Source organism: Gossypium raimondii, chromosome 8, assembly GCF_025698545.1.
Source record: "Gossypium raimondii isolate GPD5lz chromosome 8, ASM2569854v1, whole genome shotgun sequence".
In the NCBI taxonomy this organism is placed as follows: domain Eukaryota; kingdom Viridiplantae; phylum Streptophyta; class Magnoliopsida; order Malvales; family Malvaceae; genus Gossypium; species Gossypium raimondii.
This window is the reverse complement of record NC_068572.1, coordinates 28,938,000-28,961,716: the sequence shown is the minus strand read 5'-3', so window position 1 is coordinate 28,961,716 and position 23,717 is coordinate 28,938,000. Positions and strand designations below refer to the sequence as shown.

Below are 23,717 nucleotides of genomic sequence, written 5' to 3'. Positions count from 1 at the left end.
GGAAAAAGGGATTATGTTGTTCCTCTAAAGGTGTTTGGGTGTGTTTGCTTCATTCACACTCGAAATGTTGGGAAGCTGGACCCTTGGGCTCTTAAATGTGTTTTTGTTGGATACTCCCCTAAACAAAAAGGCTACAAATGTTATCATCCTCCATTCAGGAAATATTTCGTCAGCATGGATGTTACTTTCTGTGAGGATGAATCTTACTTTGACCAATCACCTTTTTAGGGGGAGCACGTGAAAGAAGAGATGATGCATGTGGTGTCTAGTTTTGTTACTTTAGAGATGTTACTCTAAGGGAAGAATCTGCTCAGGGGAAGACTATGGGGTGCTTGGATAGGCCAAATTTTAGGACTTACACAAGGAGGAATAAGGTAGAAGAAGCCATCAACGCAAAGAATCTTACTCTCTTGGTGAGTCATCCATAACTCCTAGTTCTACTAATGATTTAGATTTACTAATAGCTCATAGGAAAGGTGTTAGGTCTTGTACTAAACATCCTATGTCTAACTACATTTCCCATGACTCGTATCCTCTTCCTGTAGAGCTTTTGTTTTGTCCTTGTCCTTTGTGTTTGTTCCACATGATTGGCAGGAAGCTTTAAAAAACCCAAGGTGGAGGGAAGCTATGACCAAGGAAATGAAAACTTTGGACAAGAATAGTACTTGGGAATTAGTCATTTTGCCACCAGGAAAAAAACCGGTTGGGTGAAAATGGGTGTTCACTATGAAGCACAAAGGTAATGGTTCAATTGAGATATCCAAAGCTAGGTTGGTTGCTTAAGGGTTCACTTATGGAGTGGACTATCAGAAGACATTCGCCCCTGTTGCTAAGATGAATACTATCAAAATTTTGTAGTTTTGTGCGGTAAATCTTGATTGAGAACTACAACAATTTGATGTTAAAAATGTCTTTTTACATGGAAACTTAGAAGAGGAAGTGTACATGAAGATTCCTCCTGATTTGATAATAAATCACAAGGCAAAATGTGTGGATTAAAGAACACCTTTGTATGGTTTGAAACAGTCTCCTACAGCGTGGCTTGACAAGTTCAAGAAAGCCATAATCTCTTCTGGCTATCAACAAAGCAATGCGAATTATACTCTTTTCATAAAACATCAAAAAGGTAAGATCATTCTCCTTATAGTATATATTGATGACATTATAATAACAAGTGACGAAAGAGAAGAGATTGCTTGACTTAAAAATCTGTTGGCAGAGGAGTTTGAAATTAAAGATCTTGAAAAGCTAAAATACTTTTTGGGAATTGAAGTAGCCAGTTAAAAAAAATAGATTCATTTCTCAAAGAAAGTATATTTTGGATCTTTTGACAGAAACATTAGTAAGTCAATTAATGCATGATCCTCGAGTCTGTTGCGAGCTGAAATGTTAGCAGAGGAATTTTCTAAGCTAAGTCAAAACTGGGAGTTTAAGATTAAGTGATACGGAGCGTTTAGTTATAACAGATTTTTGTCCACGTCATTTCTTTCATTGTAATTTCTTTAAAACCTGCATGTTTTGCATGGGAAGCATCATTCAAGGAATTATTCAACAGATTTCTCTCTCTTTTGCTCCCTTCTTCGACCTCTCTCTCTCTTTTCTCTCCCGTATCAAAGGTATCAGAGCCTTCACGATCCCTTTTCGTGGAAGGTGTATCGACAAGGTTGCAAAAGAAGGTAGGCAATATGCAGCAGGAACTTTTGAAAATGTAAGAGGAAATCGTGCAATTGGAGACCAAAATGGAGACCAAAATGGATACCCGACTACAAGATTTCAAAACCGAGATTAATGGTGATCTTCAAGCTTTGCTGAGTCAGTATTTTGGACCACCGCCAACAGGGTCTTTAGCAAATGTTCCACAGGATAAGGGGAAGGGGGTTTTGGGAGCTCCTCCTGGGTTCTTACCTAAGAATGCCGAGCTACCTCAGATGCAAACGGATCCCTTGGGTTCTAATGGAGGTAATGTACAATTGAAGAATTCTTCGTTTGTTTTGGGAACTTCAGCCCCATTTAGCCGTTTGGAATGTCCCAAGTTCGACGGCACCGACTTTCGGGGATGGTGGACCAAGTTGGAGCAATACTTTGAAGCGGAAGGTACCCCTGATGCTTGTAAGGTTCGCCTTGTAATGTTGAACTTGGAAGGCCGAGTGTTGGAGTGGCATCATTTCCACTCTCAGCGTCATGGAGGTTTGCACATGCTGTCTTGGCCGACGTATATAAAAAGCCTTCAGGATCGTTTTGGTTGCGGGATTTTCGGAGATCCGATGCGTGAGTTGGTCAACCTGAAACAATAAGGTACTGTTGAGCAATTTCAAGATCTTTTTGTCGGGTTACTTAATCAACTCCAATTGCCTGAATCATATGCTCTTAGCATCTTTCTGGGAAACTTGAAAGCTAAAATCGGTCATTATCTGGATCTATTTGCCCCATCAACGCTAATGGACGCTTTCCAGTTAGCTAAAAAAATTGAAGTTCTTGTTTCGAATCCGAGGAAAGGGTCAGCAACTTTTGGTGTTACTTCCCCTACAAATTTTAGCAATGCTTCTACTATACCAAGGCATTCCTCATTTCCAACAAATCTGTAGCGAGTGGCCAGTCCGCTACTAGGGGCTCGTCCAACAACTCCGGATCTAAGAGCATATCTCCAGCTTTGATGGCCGAAAGAAAACAGAAAGGGCTTTGTTTCTGGTGTGGGGTTAAATATCATGCTGGACATAAATGCATGAAATCCCAATTGTATCAAGTTCTGTTGGAACCTCACTCCGATGGTGAGAATGAGGATTTTCAAGAATGCTCTGACAAGTTAGAAGCAAGTGAAATTGAGGAGTAAGGGACTCGATCACCAACGATTTCCTTGAACACCTTGACGGGGTTGCAAGGACACAATACCATGCGAATGGCTGCCACAGTGGGGACCAATGTGGCTATCATCTTGATCGATTCCGGGAGCACACATAATTTTGTTGACTTGAAACTGGTCAATCGATTGTCTCTGCCAATGGTGCAACAAGAGCAGCTGCGAGTATCTATAGCGAATGGTAGTAGCCTGTTTACTCGCGGGCTATGTAAAGGGGTTACGTAGGAGGTGCAAAACCATAAGTTTTCTACTGACTTTATGGTGTTATCTTTAAAGGGATGTGATATGATATTAGGTGTGCAGTGGCTTTTGACTCTTGGAGACATTATTTGGAATTTCAGTTCATTAACCATGCAGTTTCAGTTAGCAGGGGAATCTTGTGTTCTGCAGGATATTGTGCCTGGGTCCTTAGCAGTTGGTAATAAGGGCTCACATCCGCGATGTTTCGCAACTATGGGGCAACCAATGGGACTTTTCTCAGCTATTTTGAGCTCTCCTGAACAAATGACACTCTCCACCATGGAGGACAAGAGCCATGCGAACCAGCTTCAAGAGCTGTTGAGGGAGTTCGATGATATATTCCAGATCCCAAAGGGTTTACCACCTCGCAGGCTGCATGACCATAAGATTCCATTACGGGATGAGGTAGCTGTAATCAAAATTCGACCTTATAGATATCCAGCGTTTCAAAAGAATGAAATGGAGAAACTCATCCAAGAGATGCTGCAAGCTGGAGTTATTCGCGATAGCACAAGCTCGTTTGCCTCCCCTATTGTCATGGTTAAGAAAAAAGATGGGAGTTGGTGATTATGTGTGGATTATAGACAACTGAACCAGCAGACGATCAAGGACAAATTCCCTATCCCAGTGATCGAAGAGCTACTGGATGAACTAGGTGGAGCCAAGTTGTTTTCTAAATTGGATTTAAGATCAAGTTACCATCAAATTCGTATGTGGGAATCTAATGTACATAAGACTGCATTCCGCACACATGAGGGACACTATGAATTCTTAGTGATGCCCTTTGGCCTCACTAATGCACCATCAAGCTTCTAGGCCCTTATGAACTCAGTTTTTAAGGCTTTGTTACGAAAATTTGTGTTGGTTTTTTTTTATGACATACTCGTTTATTCAAGTTCGTGGTCTGAACACTTGCAACACTTGAAGGCGATTTTGCTAATTCTCAGGTAGCAGCAGTTGTATGCTAACAAGGCCAAATGTTGTTTTGGTTCTTCTCATGTCCAATATTTGGGACACATTTTGCAGGAGGGTACAGTGTCTATGGACAGTTCAAAAATTGACTGTATTTCTGCGTAGCTTGTTCCTCGATCAGTAAAAGAACTGCGCAGTTTTCTTTGCCTCACAGGGTACTATAGACGGTTTATCAAGAATTATGGGGTGATTGCCCGACCGTTGACTGAATTGTTAAGAAAGAATGGGTGGGATTGGTCTGACAAATCAACTGAAGCTTTTCTAGCACTCAAGGAAGCTATGAGCTCAGCACCTGTTTTGGCACTACCAAATTTTCAGCTTGAATTTGTGGTAGACACGGATGCTAGTGGGGTGGGTGTTGGAGCAGTCCTACAGCAACAGGGTTGACCCATTGCTTTCTTCAGTAAAGCCCTTGGGGTACGCCACCAAGCGTTGTCGATTTACGAGAAGGAAATGATGGCAGTTCTACTGGCGGTGTGGAAGTGGCATCCTTATTTGGTGGGACGGCATTTCAAGATCCGGACAGATCATCAGAGCTTGCGTTTTCTATCTGAGCAAATGGCCGTTACTCCTTTCCAGTAGCATTGGGTCGCGAAAATGCTGGGCTATGATTTCGAAGTGTCCTACAGAAAAGGAAGCAATAATAAGGTCGCTGATGCCCTCTCTCGACATCCACAGTTTGACCACTATCAGTACTTTCAGTTATCAACTAGTTCGGCGATTTCGGGACTTTTAGAGCAAGTACAACGATCTTACACATTGGATGACCGTCTACAGAAAATTATTCAGAGTGTTTTGCAGACTCGAAATAATGATCAAAAGTATTCATGGGATGGTCGTTTTCTGTACAGAAAAGGGAAGATTGTGGTGAGGAAGGTTTCTCAACTGCGTCGGGAGCTGTTTCTTCACTTCCATGCCAGTGCCATGAGGGGTCATTCGGGGGTGCACGTTACTAGGAAGCGGTTGTCGAGTCAGCTTTATTGGAAGGGTCTTATTACGGACGTTAAGAGGTGGATCCGCGAATGTGAAATTTGCCAGAGATGCAAAGGTGAATCAGTAGCTTCTTCTGGCCTTCTCCAGCCTCTTCCAATACCTAACAGGGCTTGGTCCATAATCAGTATGGACTTTATTGAAGGTCTACCTGCATTCAATCGGAAGACTGTCATCTTGGTAGTGGTTGATCACCTGACCAAATACGGTCATTTCCTAGCTTTGAGTCATCCATTCACTACTAGAGACGTGGCCAAGGAATTTCTGACACAGATTTACAAGTTGCATGGCATGCCTGATTCCATAATATCAGATAGGGACAGAATTTTCGTTAGTGGTTTTTGGCAGGAGTTATTTAGGAAATCGGGTACTAAACTGTTGTTATCAATAGCCTATCACCCGCAAACGGATGGACAGACTGAAATCCTTAACCGTTGTTTGGAGAACTATTTGAAGTGCATGACTGGAGAAACACCTACACACTGGTTCACGCGGCTGCCTCTCGCAGAGTGGTGGTACAACTCTTCCTATCATTCTGCAATTCAACTCACACCATATGAGGCCTTGTATGGACAGCCTCCACCCACACACATGCCTTATTTGGCGGGTGCTTCCCTTGTGGATGTCATGGAGTGTAGTTTACAAGCTAGGGAAGCCGCTCGAAAACTACTACAATTTTGTCTCAAGAAGGCTCAATCTCGCATTAAGCATATGACAGATAAGCACCGATCGGAAAGGAGTTTTCAGGTGGGTGACATTGTTTACTTACGCCTGCAGCCATATAGACAACAGACAATTCGGAAGGTTATCAACCAGAAGTTGTCCCCAAAGCACTATGGCTCTTTCCCTGTGATTAAGAGAGTGGGGGAAGTGGCGTATACTTTACAACTCCCTCCACACTCTCGGATTCACCCTACATTTCATGTTTCTCAACTGAAAAGGCATGTGGGAACGAGTCCAACCCAAGCTCACTTGCCATTGGTGGATGATCATGGGGCTTTACCTAAAGAACCAGTCCGAATTATCGACAGGAGGATAGTTAAGAAAGGCAGTCAGGCAGTAACGGAAGTTTTAGTGGAGTGGGCCAACTCATTTCCGGAGGATACGACATGGGAAGCTTTCACAGTGATACAAGCTAAATTTCCAAATTTTCAGCCTTGAGGACAAGGCTGTTTTCGAGGAAGGAAGTACTGTTGCGAGCTGAAATGTTAGCAGAGGAATTTTCTAAGCTAAGTCAAAACGGGGAGTTTAAGATTAAGTGATACGGAGCGTTTAGTTATAACAGATTTTTGTCCACGTCATTTCTTTCATTGTAATTTCTTTAAAACCTGCATGTTTTGCATGGGGAGCATCATTCAAGGAATTATTCAACAGATTTCTCTTTTTTGCTCTCTTCTTCGACCTCTCTCTCTCTCTTTTCTCTATTCGTTTTCTCTCCCGTATCAGAGTCTCACATGCACGCTGTTTTTCCGCACCAAGAAAATGTCTTCATTTCTTGAAACATGATCATCTTTAGATAGAAGCCTTTACAGAAGCATATTGGGTAGGTTCTCTGGATGATAGGTGGCCTGCATCTGGGCATTGAAATTGGAGGAGCAAGAAACAAAGTGCGGTTGCTAGATTAAGTGCAGAGGCAGAATATAGAGCCATGACTCAGGGAGTTTGTGAGCTTCTGTGGTTACAAAGATTATTGAAGGAACTAAAATTATCATAAGAAAGCAAATTATCTTTGTATTGTGACAATAAAGTGGCCATCAATATTTCTCATAATTCAGTTCAACATGATCGAACAAAACACATTGAAATGGATTGACTATTTGTCAAAGAACAATTAACTACTGGAGCTTTAAAACTAATCCATGTGACATCTATCAATCAATTAGCATATATCTTCACTAAAGGACTAAACAACAAAATTTATCATAATTTGTTCTGCAAGTTGGGCATATGTAATATCTATGCACCAACTTGAGGGGAAGTGTTGACTAATTGTACAGTAGTATTTTAAGGATTATTTTGATAGTTGATAATTAAGGATTGTAAATTATTTAGTTGCCTTTTTCTTCCTTTTTGTGTGCGTATAAAAGTATTGTAATCCTCCACAAGGGAGATATGAGAAAAACCTAAAATTTCTTCATCAAAACTTCTTTTTCCACTGCTAATTTTGTTTCTAACACTCATAAACCTTTTCCAAACAACCATGGAAGATGACAATAACTAAAGATAGAAGATGACCATTAGACTTTGGAAATAGTTTATGGGATTGGTTAAGGTCAATGACAATTTAAATTTATTTTCATAATTAGAGCTCTTGATATTTTTTCTTTTTGTTGTAAACAATATCAATTTCAATCCCTATTTTTCAGGAATTATTATGTAAATTTGTTCTAGGATTCCATGCATATATTCAATAAACTTGTAACTTTTTTATTAAGATTCTGAATACAAATCTTTTTTATTAAGAAATGATCTTGACTTGCCCATAGCCCTTTGGAAAGGGACTCACACTTGTACTAAACATCCTTTATATTCTCTCCTTTCCTACCAAAATTTTTCCCAATCATAAAGTTTTTTTGAGTACGCTCCATTTAGTTCTCATCCTTAAAAACTTGTTTGTAGCATTAGGAAACAAGTGGGAGGAGGCCATGAAAGTAGAAATGAAGGCACTTGAGAAGAATAAAATGGGAGATGGTAGAATTACCTAAGGGAACAAAGCTAGTAGGATGTAGATGGGTATTTACAATTAAATATAGATCTAATGGGTCCATTAAGAGATTCAAGGCAAGATTAGTGGTGGAGTATACACAGACATATGCCATTGACTACATGGAGATGTTTGCTCCTGTATAAAGAATGAACATGATAAAGGTGTTGTCTTTAGCGGCAATGCTTAGATAGAGTACAATAATTTGATGTTAAAAATGTGTTTTTCTATGATGATCTTGAAAAAGAAATTTATATGGAGGTTCCATGGGGTTTCAATCTATAAGTTGGAAAGTATGTAAACTGAAAGGCTCTTTATAAACTTAAATAGTCTCTAAGAGTGTGGTTGGGTAGATTTGCAAAAGTAATGAAGGAGTTAAGCTACAAGTAGAGCCAAGGAGATCTACATGATTTATCAAGCATTCTGGCTCTAGAAAATTAACAATCTTATTAGTCTATGTTGATGACATTATTGTTTCAAGAGAAGATGAAACTGGAAAGAAAGAATTGAAGGAGTGTTTGCTCAAAGAATTTGACATTTGAAGTACTTCTCGGGTATTAAGGTAGCACATTTTGAACAAGAAATATTCATTTCACAACAAAAATACATTTATGATATGCTCTAGGAGATGGGTAACTATGGAGCAAGCCAATGACAACTCCAATTGAATTTAATCATGATTTATGTTGGGAAATTGATGTCTTTCCCACACTAGACCCAATATTGCCTTTGTTGTAAGTGTTGTCAGTCAATTTATGCATTATCATAAGGAAAGTCAGTAGAAAGCTGCAAAAGGAATATTACAATATGTCAAGGGAACAATTGACTGATGAATATTGTTCAAATGGGATGGAGATCTAACATAGGAAGCCTATACGGATGCTAACTATGCAGGTTCATCTATAGACAGCAGATCAACATTTGGGTATTGTAATTTATTGAGTGGAAACTTGGTGACATGGAGAAGCAAAAAGCAAAATGTAATAACAAGGCCTGGCACAGAATCTGAGCTTAGAAACATGGCTCTGGGAGTTTGTAAGCTATTGTGCCTGAAGATTATTCTTGATGACATAAAAATAGTGGAAGAAACCTATGAAGTTATATTGTGATAACAAATCAGCAATAAGTAGTGCTCACAACCCGATGCAACATGATAAAACAAAGCATATTGAGGTGGATAGACATTTTATTAAAGAAAAATTGGATAGCGGACTGATTGGCACTCCTTTTGTCTCATCTAAGAATTACTTGGCAAATATGCTCACAAAAGGTCTACCAAGCAATGTGTTTCAAGAACTTGTCGGCAAATTGGGAATGGAAGGCATCCAATTACCAACTGGAGGGGGAGTGTCAGAGTACATAATTTTGTGGGAATATTTTATGGGATTGGTTAAGGTCAATGGAAATTTAAAATTATTTCTGTAGTTATAGCCCCTGCTATTTTGTCTTTTTGTTGTAGACTGAATCAATTTAATCCCTATTTTTCAAGGATTCTTATGTTAATTAATTCTAGGATTCCATGTATATATTCAAATAGACTTGTAACATTTTGATTAAGATATTGAATACAATTCTTTTTTATTTTTCGCAATGACAATAACTAAAGATAGTGTCACCAACTTAAAACAATTTGAGGTACATCTATTAGTATGCCCCTCTCTAATATCAAAATGCCAAATCCTTTCATAATTTATAAGCAGCGTTACTAAGTGCTTCAAATATAAGAGCTATTTTTAACATAAATATCAAAACAAATGCATAATATACCTTTTCCTCCATATTCCTTTCCAGAAATAGAACTAATTGCTTCATTTTTTCCAAGTATTGTACATTGTCATGCCTGAATCATGATAGGTCACAGTAAGTGAAAGTAAACTAGGATTGAAGTGCCTTACTAGAAAAGATTGATAGAATGAATTTTCTTGTTTTACAACTATCCTACGAGAAAACATATTTCCTTTACCTCAATAAACAAGAGAATTATGGAACTTAAGAAAGGAGAACTCTAAGATACAAGATAAGTCATGCTATTCAGGAACTTCTTTAATTAGATAAAACAACAACAAAGGACCTGTGGATGAGTTGTAGTTTGGGGATAGGGAGGAGAGAATCCCACCGGCATCCAAAATTTCTCATTCAGATAGCAAAAGTAAGCCTAGAAAACATGGAATGTTTAGTAAAAAGCTTATTTGGGTGTACCTTAAATACAGTTGCAGAGTGTATTCGCCCTTTATAAGTTTTGAAGATTTTGGATAACAATCACCCATTGCATAGACACGCTATAATTGATGAGAGTGAAGCAATTTTGGTAAGTCAGCAGAATTGTGGCACAAAAATAAAGTAGAAGCTCATTAAAAATCAATTTATGGTAGAATTCGTATTTTGATCAATGTCTAAAGCACTACACATGTAAAATATGGGTTCTACTTCACATGAAATAAAGCATAATTGTTTTAGTTCAAAGCTAATTCACCAGAACCAGTCTTTTTTATATGGATTATTTCCTAAGTGATTAAAGTAGCAAGAAAAATGTACCTTGTTTGTGTCAGAAATCATGAAAAATTGGGACTCAAATTTAGTGTCATATATACGATTGTTGAGCAACGGAATATGAGGTTTCACTTCTGCTCCATCTTCCAACTTAAACTTGTAGCTATAGAAGCAAAAAGAAAAGGGAGACACATATAAGCATTAAAACAAATTATTCCATATATAAGACTTATAAGCAGCTGAAAACAAACACACGTTAATGTTAATGCTAGTATTTGTTTCCCTGATGGTAATTTGTCACGATTGGATGGAAGAGTACAAAGTTTTGCCTCAATAGGTCGGTAGGGAACTCTTATCTGCATATTTAACATAAAGAATCAGAATTAGAAGAAAGATGAGTTACTAAATATGAGCAAGCACATCAGCGGGAAAAAGTCACAAGTAACCTAAAGAAAAGAGAAATCATACATAGCCCACATTAGACTATAATAGCCTGCTTTACCTTGTTTAAAACAGCGGTAGGGGCAAGTTTTTCTGATGCCAATAGTGCTTCAGCCTCAATTCTGATGGGTGCTTCACTTCCATCAAGGACTACTTCAGTTCTGTTTACTCCAATTCCATGAAAGACAATCTAAATGATTTATAATCCACATGTCAGGTTATTAAATGCAAGAAAGAGTTCTAATTAGACTTAAAAACAGTATTCCCAATCTGTTTCATTGAGTAACCACAATCCAAAAAACACGCAACCGGAAATATATAACAAATAAGGTAGAATACACATTCTTGGCCCATGCTATACTGCTTTTCTCAATCTGGTACCTAGAGAATAAGACTTCTCAGTCAGGAACTTGTCTTTCATAAGTCAAATTACCACCATAAGCTAACTCTGTTACGACTTATGATTTGGCACGTTTGATAAATCAAAAAAGGCCAGCTGTCAAGTAAAGCCTAATTTGTGAGTCTTATGCCACTGCAGCCATTAACAGTCATGGTCTGAGGCAGATCAACCCAGCTGTCAGCCCCTCCACTGGCTCTCTTCCCCATTCTCTCTCTCTAATACCCTCTCTCTCTTTATTTTTCTTATTTTCCTCTTTTGAATTCCAAAATAAAAAAAAAATCCAAAAAGATTCTGAAATTTAAAAATTTGTATTTCAAAATTGCATCATGGATTTTTTTTTGCCACGCATAAAGACTTTATTGTGCTTTTTACTAGATCTGTCCATCGTCTATTGGTGTTAGCCAAAAACATGTAGTGGAAGTGAAGTTCACTTACTTAATTGTGAATTTTTTATTCACTAGGTATCAAACTTAAAAGAAAAAAAAGATACACTATACAAGGCAAATGTGTATTTAACCCTAACAAATACATGCTTGGTAATGTTACCAAAAGTCAAAGATAAACACAAAACTTATTAAAGATAAAATCTCCTTGACATAGGCATACCCTCGGGATGGGAAGAGAGGCTAGCAGAAGAAACAGAAAATCAATAAAATTGAAAAACAAAAGCAGATCATCCATGTGTCATTTCAACAAAATTGTTGGAATTTCGATACTAAGAAAGAAAGAATTGCAGAGAAGAAACAAGAAATTCAGCAACAAAATTGTCTGTTAAGGTTTTTATTGTTTTTCACTCATATATTTTGACCAATGTAACAGGGGTATTTATAACAAAAAAAACTCCTAAATATGGAAAGAAATAACAGAAAAATTTATACTAATAAATGTTAAATATATTGTACTAATAAATACTAAATCTTCTAAAAAGAAAATATATTTTGTTTAACTTAACTTGTAAGCGATCTCTTTAAATTCTGTTCATATTTCTAGTTCACCAAAGTTGAAGTGTTCGCCAACTTTGCATGAACGGTCATCTCGCAACACTCCTCCTTGACCTTCATGCTGCTAACACCAATTTTATCCCTCAACTCTTCAAACCTAGACCTTTCAAGTGGTTTGGTCAGGATGTCTGCAAGTTGATCCTCAATACTGCAATGGACCAGAGTCACTTCTTTACTCTGTTCGACTTCTCTTAAAAAATAATACTTGATTTTAAAATGCTTTGTCTTTCCATGAAATGTTAGGTTTTTTGCAATTACTATGATAAACTGGTTGTCGCAAAAAATTTGAGTTGCTTCAACCTGCACATGATTCAAATCAAATAAAATTGTTCTCAACCAAATTGCTTGATTAACTGCTGTTGCTGCAGCTACATACTCAGCCTTGGCTGTGGATTGAGCAACTGTTGATTGCTTCTTAGAACTCTAAGAGAGTACCCCAGATCCTAGTGAGAAGAAATATCCGAAGATACTTTGCATATCATCCACTGATCTAGCCCAGTCACTATCAATGTACCCAATAAGTTATAAGGAGTTCGCCATTGCCGTGTTCAACATTGTGAACCAAACACCAAAATCAATTGTTCCTTTGACGTATCTCAACACCCTCTTCGCCGCTTTGAAATGAGAAGTACCTCAGCAGTGCATAAATCTTGACAACAAGCCAACTGCGAACATAATATCTAGTCGTGTTGTTGTTAAGTACAACAAACAACCTACAAGACTTCGATAGTTCTTTTCATCAACTTTATGAAAGTTTTCACTACTACAGAGTTTTTCTCCAAGTGAATAGGCGTGCTGATTGGTTTACACTTGGCCATGCAGAACCTCTTCAAACTCTTCAATACAAAACCCTGTTGACTTATGAAAATTCCTTCTTCAACTTGTCGAACTTCCATCCCAATGAAATATCTCATTTCCCTAAGATCTGACATTTCAAACATGTTCTTCATTTGTTGTTTAAACTCCTTTACGAAGACTTCGCTGCTTCCAATCGCAAGTAGATCATCTACATATAGCAAAACAATTAGCGAAGTGAGTTCGTCAGTTTTCTTCACATATAAGGTAGGCTCGCTAAGACCCTTTTCAAATCGTAAGCTCGCGAAGTGCTCATCTATCCTTACGTACCAAGCTTGTAGAGCTTGTTTCAAACCATATAAGGCTTTTTTAAGCCTATATACCTTTTCCTCTTTTCCTTTAACTGCGAACCCAAGAGATTGCTTTACATAGATTTTTTCTTGCAAATAGTCATTCAGAAAGGCCAATACTGTTAAGGTCAATAATAATCTGATTGTGTCCAGCCTTGCTATTGATGCAAAAGTCACCCAGTAATCAATGCCATACTGTTGACTGAAACCTTTCACAACCAACCTCGCCTTCAGCTTGTTAAACCAACCATCAACATTTAATATGATTTTGAACACTCACTTGACGCCAATGACCTTTTTGTGCAATGGTTTGTCAATGAGCTCCAAAGTTTGGTTCTTATGAATCATGCTCATTTCCTCTCGCATGGCTTCTTCCCATCCTTCTATAGTTTTAGCCTTTTCAAAGCTCGTAGGTTCAAATAGTGCTATGTCAGCTTCTGATAGATCTCATCAATGGATCACGTGCCTCTTATTGGAGTGTTGTTGAAGTCTACTTCAATTAGCTCATCGCTAGACTGTGACCTCAGCTCACCATCATAATAGTGGTTTTGCAAACATAGTTCGACCAACCTTTGCTCAGCCTTAGTAGCATCCCAATTCCATGTTTTACTTTCATCGAACACATTCTTGCTCGCCAAAATTTTCTTGGAGGAAGGATCATAAATTCTATAACCCTTCCTATTGTTGCTGTCTAGGAAAGATACCTGACTGCGACTTCCTTTCTAACTTGCTCCTTTTCACTTGTGGAACATGAACAAAACAGACATTCAAAAACTTTAAAGTGAGAAACAAAAGGTTTGTTTCCAAGCCAAATTTCGAATGGAGTTTTTCTTTCTACAACCTTGGTTGGTAATCTGTTCAGCAAATAGATTGATGTGTTCACTGCCTCAACCCAAAATTCTTTTGACAGCTTTCTTTTCAAACAATAGGCACCTCGCCATGTCCATTACTGTCCTGTTCTTTCTCTCACACACTCCATTCTGTTGTGGAGTGTAGTTGCTTGTGAGCTGGTGATGGATTCTTGCTTCTTCATAATAACTTTGGAATTTATCTGAAGAGTACTCAATTCCATTATCAGACCTAACTTTCTTCAGTTTGCAATCTGTCTGGTTTTCAACCTGTACTTTAAACTTTCAAAACACATCAGCTACATTAGATTTCTATTTCAAAAAATGTACCCAACAAAACCTGGTATAGTTGTCAATGAACAAGACAAAATATCTACATCCATTCAATGAGGGTGTTTTCATGGGTTCGCACACGTTAGAGTGCACCAATTGTAGCTTTTCTTAAGCTCGTCAAGCTTTGTTCGCTGGGAATGGTAACCTCGTTTTGCTTTCCAAGTTGACAAACTTCGCACTTGCCACTTTGCTTCTCTACACTTATTGTTTCTTTAACTAAACCTGCTTCGCACATTCGACTAGTAGACTCATAGTTCACATGTCCCAGTCTTTTGTGCCAAAGGTTCGCATCATCAACCATACTGGTATAGGCCCTTGAGTTCGCCAAATTCCAATCTAACATAAAAATTTTATGTTTCATTAAAACTGTTACAACTTCATGTCCCAATAAATCAAATATTATGCAGCCATAATGAATGTAGTTTTCCTCAAGTAGTTGACCAATGGTAAGAAGATTCTGATCTATCACAGGTACAAAGAGAACATCAAAAATTACTTTAGTACCTGATGACGAATTAATCACAACTTCACCCTTACCCTTAGCTTTTAAGAGTTCACCATTATCAATCCTCACTTTAAGATCGCAACTCCGATCAATCTTTCAGAAGATGCTTTCATTTGAGGTCATATGGTTGGTGCATCCACTATCGATCAACCAACCTCTCACGACTTTTTCCTTTGATATAGAACTTGTGGCTGCGAACACTTGCTCCTCCGAAATGCGATCTTCCTCAAATGCCTGAGCCTACTCATTTTGTTGAAGGGTTCACCCTTTGTTCTTGCATACCTTCTCTGTGTGGCCTAACTGCTTGCATGATCTGCACTTAATATTTGGTTTGTACCAGCAATATTTCTTAGGGTGAGTGTTTTTCTTACAATGCGAGCATAGTGAATATTTATTCTTTTCACCATCTTGCATTGACTTTTCCTTCCTCTCTGACCAACATTTCTTTCCCTTATGTTTCTAGGGGTTCACATCTTTAACACTCGGGGCTCGTAAAACTTCTTCTGCGTGCTCCTTATGCCTTGATGCTCTTCTTTGTTCTTGAGCATACAGGGCATTTATCAATTGAGAGATCGCCGAAAGATCCCTTGAGTCTTCGAGTGAGGAAATCTTAGTTTCATAATTCTCAAGAAGTGCTGTTATGACCTTTTCAATAACCCTACTATCAACGAACTCTTCCCTAAGAACCCTGATGTTATTTACAACCACCATAATCCTATCAGTGTACTGCTTCACTGTTTCAGCCCCTTTCATCTTCAAATTCTTAAAATCTCTTCTGAGATTAATAAGTTGTCATCTAGTCTTATCAGAACCTTGAAACTCCTCCTTTAGCTTATCCCAAGCTTTTTTTGGAGTCTCACATCACAAGCCATAATACGTGTAAATATGACATCCGAGACGTCATTTTGTATACAAGACATTGAATTGTATTTTTTAGCTCGCTCGTCACTATGATGTTTAATTTGAGCGACTGTAGCGTTGTCCCTCAATGGTGCTAGCTCGACATTAGTATTTACAACCTCCCACAAGTCATAAGCTTGTAGGTAGGTCTTTATCTGGACAACCCATATATTATAGTTTTCTCTATTGAAAACAAATGGTGAAGGTGGTGAGAAACTTGCGGAAGCCATGTATAACTCAGAAAGAACAGTAATGACCTGTAAGAAGATAGCTCTAATACCAATTGTTGGAATTTCATACTAAGAAAGAATTGCAGAGAAAAAACGAGAAATTTAGCAACAAAATTGTCTGGTAAGGTTTTTATTGTTTTTCACTCATATATTTTGAATAATGTAACAGGGGTATTTTTATACAAATAACAAAAAAACTCCTAAATATGGAAAGAAATAATAAAGATTTTTTAAACTAATAAATACTAAATCTTCTAGAAAGAAAATATATTTTGTTTAACTTGACTTGCAAGCAATCTCTTTAAATCTTGTTCACATTTTTAGTTCACCAAAGTTGAAGTGTTTGCCAACTTTGCATGAACGGTCATCTTGCCACAAAAAATGTTTTAGAGCAACAAATATTCACTAAACAAGAAATTAAAACAGCATTGATAAAAAAAATTAATCAAAGTATATCATGGCTGGAAAATTATAAATTGAATAAAGTTTCCAAATATTATGACAGAAATTAACCTCAAAATCTACAATGGTTGTCTCATGACTTCCCATGCCACTTGACCAGAACTGAGCTATTGCTAGTTCCATTGTTTGACCACCTACGACACTAAAGGCGAAGCTTTTGGCTGTGGGGGATGAAAATGTTATGACTCTCTCCAACTTGATAGGCCTTCTTAGTGGACAAATCTGCATGTTACACACATCAAGCAAGGCTTAGGTCAATTCTAGTATTGGTTCTCACTGCATGCTATACCTGGATGGTGTCGATAAAAAATCGTCTCGTAGTATCAAACCCAGATGTCCGTATTGTTGCCTCAACCCAACTAGCACCAAGTGGCACCTCTATATACCTTCGTTCTATGTGGCCTATTTAAACAAGACAATCACAAAAGGTGAATCAAATCATGGAAAAATCGTAACATTGAAAGATTCTAGAATGCACAAAGGGTGCAGAAAACATAAATGAGATTGCATTCTCTGCCAAACAGACCTGGAAGGAATGACATTCTTGAGAATGAAACTAGTGGTGGCCGATTCATTACAACCTTTGGCTTTGTTATAGTAATCGGGATTCTGAAAAGAGGACCACGCCATGGGGCTTTGCAGTCAATTCCATAGACTTCATAATAATGAAGACCATCACGAAGATTCATAGGATCAACAATTATGCTGAAAAGGTGAGAAAATAATTCCCCTATCAAACACATAATCTTCTAGGATCACAAGCTTAATTTGGAAAATATAGAAAGTTCGATTCAACTACTTTACAAGTGAAAAAAAGGTTGGAAATGATAAATTTTAGTAAATAGAGGTTAACATAAAAGAGAGAAAATAAAATAAGAAAAAGGAATTTATAACCAAAAAGCATAATTATTAAATTAAGCACTTTCGTATGAATATTGCAGCAGTGTTAACTAACTTGAAGGAGCGCCCATTATGTGTAAGGAGAAGATACTCAGGAACTCTCAAAACTGCATTATCGCTAGAATGTAGCTCAATACACTCCTCAAAGGGAACCAATTCGTCTAATTTACTTGCACCTTCGTGAAACTTTGGTTCAATTTGCACTGCCCACTATTTAACATAAAACTTTAGCAGTTGTAAAACTCATGGATAAGCTGAAAACATGAAGTGAAAGGGGAAAATATTTAAAACTTTCTTTATTTTGAATCTAAATGAACAGTGTGGGAAGTAATATATATTACTTTTTAAAATGAAATCTTGATTGAATTTCATGCAAGTAATCTTATAAGTTAGTAATAAATGGAAAGCAAAGAACTAAAAAATATACCGTTTTAAACAGTTACGAGGAAAATAGCCATGAAAATAGTAATCTTCAAAACAGTTTCTTTATTTTGAATCTGAAATGAACAGTGTGTGAGGAAAGTAATATATATATTACTTTATGAAAATGAACACTAGATAGAATTTCATGCAAGTAATCTCATAAGTTGGTAATAAATCCACTTGATAGAATTTCTCGCAAGAAATCTCATAAGTTAGTAATAAATGAAAAGCAAAGAACCCAAAAAAAATACTGTTTTAATGAATTAAAATTTATAAGTAATAAAAGTGCACCTCAGTAGAATGTTGGCAAGCGGTAGACTCTCTTAGGTAGATACCTCGTGATGTAGGTGCTGCAAGTGAAATAGATTATGAACAGTTAAGTTTCAATGCCTAATGTGGTAATCAATGAAAAGCATATAGATTTTTTTAAATGAGGGCTAGGACGCTGGGTCAGCAACCCATGATACAATCCCTGACCTAACCAACCCGTGGTTGATCTGTGAAGAACAATACGGTCTGACCGGTGCTGAAATTTTTTCCAGCCAACCCAATCCATAGTACTCAGGCTAGGTTGGCTCTCAGATTTACCCAACCCAAGTTGCACCCCTAGAACCATGTAGATATTATCTTCTTCTTTTTCTTCTTCTTCTTTTTTTTTTTTTTTTTAATTTGTTTTCTAAATGGCTTGAGGCTTTCCATTAATCTTCAATAAACATACACAAGTTTGTTGGGCATAAGTTAATACTACCAAACACTTGGAAAACTGGATGGTACTTGTCTGCCTATCAATCTAAACTTGATTTTCTAGATCAATTGACCTTTATTTGATACCAAACACACTGAATAGTATTTTTCTGCATATCAACCTAAACTTACTTGATTTTCCAGATTGATTGATCTTAATTTGATACCAAACACATGGAAAATCTTGAGACTTCTGTATATATTCATATGCTCTGCCAGACATAAGGGTCAAGATGAGATTCAAATATGAAATAAATATAAAAAAGAAGCCAAGGATAGGGGCAGATTTCTTACTTGTCAACTTGCATAAGCCCTTGTCCAGTGGTTAGTTTATCTTCTGGCAAACCACCTACAGGAATAGATGTATTCTCAAGAGCTTTCCTTACACTGTATGGGCTTACAGTAATTCCCTCTGCCTGCAGGCAACATTAAATTATCTACCTTTAGATGCACACAGAATAGCACCAACATGTGAAGGCAAAATGAGAGGGGAAAGGAACAATCAAAAACTAAAAAATTTTGAAAAATTCATAGGAAGACCTTCATGGCACTAATAAGCAATGCAATTCCCCCACAAGCAGATGGAGAGGCCATTGATGTTCCATTCATGAGCATTCTCCCTTGGAGAGTCCAAGTAGGAACAGGGGCAACAGCCCCTCCAGGAGCACTTATACAGACTCCAAGGTCTCCATCAGCTGTAGGTCCTCGGCTGGACCTGCATCCATTGTGACCAATCTTTCAATGAGTTGGATGCAAACAAGGACAGTGATCTACAAGTGGAAGGCTGGTAGCCTGGTACATCATGTTTCAAGGCCAAACACTGAAAATTAGAACTTACCAAGTGTACTCAAGCCCTTCAGCTGGAGGTTCAACTACAGAATGAGCACCAGCAGCCATTGCAGGAGAGACATAAGCACCGACTCCTATGATGCTTGAAGAGGTACCACCCGGAGCACCAACAGTGCTCAATGCTGGCCCACTATTACCAGCACTACTCACAAATATCAGGCGGTGTTCATTCACCACCTAAATTAAACCCAAAGTCGACACTCTTAGCATATTAGAGATATGAAAATTAAGGAGGCAACCTACATAATAGATTTATGCCTATAGGGAAAGGTCCAGAATTGTTACTTCATTAACAAGATCGACAAAGCGTCCATAGTCTGGTAATAATGTAGGTTCTCCATAGCTCATGTTGATCAGATCACATTTATGCTGTCAAAGGAAAAGGAGGTAGAAAAGCCATATGGTTATATTATGAAAATGCAACATATTGAAGTCCAAAGATATGATACACTGATATACAAAATGACAACCTGGTATCATTTGCAGTACCTGAGACAACATGCTAGTTACCCATTGACACTAAATGGATAAATACATCAAAAAGATAAATGCATCTGTTCTGAGTTTATAATGAACATGATCTGGATATGTGTAAGAAGGTGATATTTACGCAAGCACACGAGATGATAAATACCTAAGGATGACAGCAACACAGAAGTTAATAATCATCGGAGAAAAAATGCACATTGACCCACCTCCACAGCAGCTATTAGTGCCCGTGTCAAGCCAGTTCCTGTCTCCATCGAACCCAAACGCGAGTCTCCAATTTTACATGAAATTAACTGTGCTCCAGGTGCAACACCATTTAACAAGGGCTCCTGTCAGCCATGATGCAAATCAGAGACAAATTTTATTCCAACTTCAAAAAGGAAAATGCCACAAACTGATTAATTAAGCTTAAATAGCAATACCTGTGGGTGGAAAGCAGCAGCAATACCAGCAACATGAGTACCATGAGGAGAGCTATCTGTAACAATACTTAGGATATTTCCCTCATCATACACATTAACAACAAATGTACAAGCATCTAATTTGCTAAAAATGCCATATTTTCGTTCAATCCTGCAAGGATTCGGCAGAGTTAGCTAACAATTCCAGGACATTTGTTACATAAACTCAGAGCAGAAAATCAATGACGAAAATTATTGTTATGAGAAGTTCTTAACAATACGAAACAATATTCAAATAGAATGTCACATGTCAAACATCCAAAACCAAATTTACTGTGGTACTGCATTAATAATAACATTCTTCCGTCATTAATAAACCATTTTGTTGCCTTTGTATATATGTCCAAGAAAGATTAGTTAACAGGGTGATAATATAAATGCCAAACATGCAGACCTGTAATTAGTTAAGGGCACAAAATCAGCCAGTTTCCCAGATTTAGTATCATCCTCAAGACTCTGTGTATCAAGAGCAACCCTGCATACTTCTCCATCATGCCATACAACAGCATCTATAACAGGTCCTTTGTCATCATAGGTCTAACACATGAACAAGTAGAAAGCTTAGAGTAATAAAAACTTAGATTAAAAAAGGTAATTCGATAAAATCCTTAGCACTTACATCAGCCTGATTTCTTAAGATGTCTATTCTATTCTGGAGATCACCGCGAACCCTTTTCAATTTTGGATCCTCCACTTTCGTATGTTTCTATAAATGAACATATAACATATTATACACAGAAATATCAATAAAATGAATGCTGCACAAGTATGATCTTATCAGACTAACAGCAGCTAGAATGCTATCAGTAACACAGAAACCATAAAAAAGCGTGGGGCTTTTCTGTTTGTCCCAATAGAATTTTCTTTATCATGGAAAAAACGTCATATTTTGAAGCATATGCATAAGGAAAGCACTAAGCACATTAAACGAAGGCTAAAATGCATGCCACTTGTCACCAAAAAGAATGACAAGAGTATACAAGCGTGTAATCTTTTTGTTGTTAGCTAAAGGAACAGTAGTATACACACAACACGGTCAGACTGCAATGCATAAATAAAATTGAAGAACAAGTTTTACTTTCATATAATGGATGCACAAATAAATGCAAAAGATATATTAATAATTAACAATTATACTATGTTTATTAACGAAATTTTACTGTGAAAATCTATGCCTATGATCATACAATAAAAGGTCACCAAATAGAATTTTCAACAACCTGCTCGAACTTGTCAAGATGCATTACAGCCTTTGCAATCTCCTCCTGGTTTTTTTCATCCCATTTTTTCTTCCTTTCTTTCTGCATTGTTAATAATAAAGTGAATGACCATAAAATAGTTAGCCTTCGGTTCCTTTAACAGGGGCCAATATCAAAAGTTGAAATTTCTTAATGGATTAAACAGAAAATATTTCTTACCTTTAGACGTGAAGTTAAAGAGTCTGTAAAGAGCTCATAAACCAATTTATAGCCTACATGCCACTCGCCAGAAGGGTTTTTCCATGAAGAACTGACAACCAGTGAAGCCCCTATAATTTATTTTTAACAAAATATAGAAGATGGGATTAGAAAATAGAAGTCAACTCAGAATTAAAATAGATGCTGATGCTGATGGTTCTACATGGAAAATATAGGAGGGCCAAAAAAGAACAACACAGAACATTATCAAGAAGTTAAATACTATTCCCCATACATTTGAAGATTCATACATTTTCTTAACAAAGTGAAAGTTACAGAAAGAACGGAAATGTCCAAGAACTACACGAAAATGGAGACAATTAATCAGTCGAAACCATATTACAGAAATAGCCAATTACTTATCATTTAATGCAGGTAAAGTTTTAGCTACCAGTTCAAGGCAACATCGAAGAAGCCTTGAGGAACAAGAAAAAACCCCACAATGTTTCTACCATTTAAGGCAAGGAACTTAGGAATTCGAAATCCTATGACCATGAAAAATGAAAAATAAAAAGAAGCGCAATAATACAACCAGAAGCCCCGCGAATTCGGCCGTCTCCATCAGCCTTCACCACATTTGAGGTATCAACATCTCCACTCCCAGTACTACAAAAATAAATAAACAAATACTTCTCAAGTAACTTGAGAAAATAATAAAAAATGAAAAGAACCAATTTAGCGGTCAGATAGTGCGGCAGGCTAAGGAGTAAGTACCAGTCAATAACATCTAAGATCTTTGGCTTCCCATCTGAAGTTAGTTGCAAACCAGCGGCAGCCGGATCAACACCAGAATCTTTGAAAAAAAAAAGTTTAATTAAATGAAAAATTTCAAAATATTGCCCCCCCCCCCATTTAAATAACAATGTCAAAAAAGTACCAAAGATCGCAATGAGGGCACCGCGACCGTCGTAAAAAGGATGAGCTTCAATGAAGCGATCGGCGCCAATCTCCTTCTTCGGCATCAGAGAGGCTAAGAATGTGGAATGATTAAGTTTAAATTTGCGAAAACGCCCATTCTCTTCACCCCCGCCACCAACATCAGCACAAGTATTATCAGTAGTCACTATTGAAGAACAAGGCATGGCTCTACATATACCACCGCGACTCCCGCTTCGGCTTCGATGAAAATTCCCCTCCTTTTTGGTTCTTCCCTTGAAATTATTATTATATTTAAGCTTTCTTCTGGGTGCAATGATTAGTAGAGAAGGGAAAGTGTGAAATGGTGGAGCTAATAATGTCACCGGGGGTTTGGCCCAGGTCAGAACATTAAATATCGAGGTTTGCATTCTAAGTTTACAGGTGTTTCACGGGACTGGGGATGAGAGGGTGTTTTGGGAATTGCGGTGGGTGTTGCGGCGGAGGAAAGCCGTTATGGAATAGCGCGCCTCCTGTATAGGGGGATAAGATTAGTTTGTATTTGTAGGTGGGCTTTGATGATTGGATGTGGTTTGGGTGGCGCGGGAGCTGAGATGTAATTAAGTTACCTATTTTGTCCTTCTATTCTAAAGTAAGTAAACGACATCTAACTCTAAATTTCCAGTGCATGTGAAAATGATCGTTAGATTCAATAGGTTGCCAATTGACATCCTTACCATCGTGAGTTTGAGAATATTTAAATACATCATATAAGTGATACAAGTTTGAATCATTGGTATATTTGGTTGATAATGCTTTTATCACCTTATTTATCTCAAGTATATATAGATTATTTACTTGTTGGTAATGGTAAAAGGTGATCATTGGACGATAAAAAGTCTATAGTTAATTTATTTCTTTAGCGCAACGGATCTCATTTTCTAGCTTTTATAGCTTATATGTAGCTAATATGTGGGATTCATGGTATTAATCGAGTGTATAGTTCTATTCATTTTGAGCC

The 23,717-nt window shown here is 37.5% G+C and overlaps 1 protein-coding gene across 2 annotated transcripts in view; it reads right to left on the bottom strand.

Annotated features, from left to right (window-relative positions):
• LOC105791164 (tripeptidyl-peptidase 2) overlaps window positions 1-23,313 on the bottom strand; it is a 31,032-nt gene extending 7,719 nt beyond the window's left edge. The window contains exons 1-24 of one of the 2 annotated variants that reach the window (XR_001132807.2): window positions 22,719-23,313; window positions 22,556-22,634; window positions 22,374-22,447; window positions 21,803-21,912; window positions 21,605-21,685; window positions 21,004-21,090; window positions 20,779-20,921; window positions 20,346-20,496; window positions 20,130-20,252; window positions 19,720-19,803; window positions 19,424-19,611; window positions 19,126-19,300; window positions 18,880-19,001; window positions 18,718-18,797; window positions 18,133-18,191; window positions 17,474-17,628; window positions 17,045-17,223; window positions 16,808-16,920; window positions 16,570-16,740; window positions 10,756-10,884; window positions 10,509-10,609; window positions 10,299-10,416; window positions 9,963-10,042; window positions 9,531-9,603 (exon numbers count right to left, since the gene is read on the bottom strand). Coding sequence is in view for 1 of the 2 variants with exons in the window: in XM_012619113.2 (XP_012474567.1) it covers window positions 9,531-9,603; window positions 9,963-10,042; window positions 10,299-10,416; window positions 10,509-10,609; window positions 10,756-10,884; window positions 16,570-16,740; window positions 16,808-16,920; window positions 17,045-17,223; window positions 17,474-17,628; window positions 18,133-18,191; window positions 18,718-18,797; window positions 18,880-19,001; window positions 19,126-19,300; window positions 19,424-19,611; window positions 19,720-19,803; window positions 20,130-20,252; window positions 20,346-20,496; window positions 20,779-20,921; window positions 21,004-21,090; window positions 21,605-21,685; window positions 21,803-21,912; window positions 22,374-22,447; window positions 22,556-22,634; window positions 22,719-23,127 (3,084 nt within the window). In the remaining variant the exon portion in view is untranslated. The remainder of the gene's footprint in view (window positions 1-9,530; window positions 9,604-9,962; window positions 10,043-10,298; window positions 10,417-10,508; window positions 10,610-10,755; window positions 10,885-16,569; window positions 16,741-16,807; window positions 16,921-17,044; window positions 17,224-17,473; window positions 17,629-18,132; window positions 18,192-18,717; window positions 18,798-18,879; window positions 19,002-19,125; window positions 19,301-19,423; window positions 19,612-19,719; window positions 19,804-20,129; window positions 20,253-20,345; window positions 20,497-20,778; window positions 20,922-21,003; window positions 21,091-21,604; window positions 21,686-21,802; window positions 21,913-22,373; window positions 22,448-22,555; window positions 22,635-22,718) is intronic. The other variant, XM_012619113.2, reaches the window with a different exon arrangement.
• Between the last annotated feature and the right edge of the window lie 404 nt (window positions 23,314-23,717).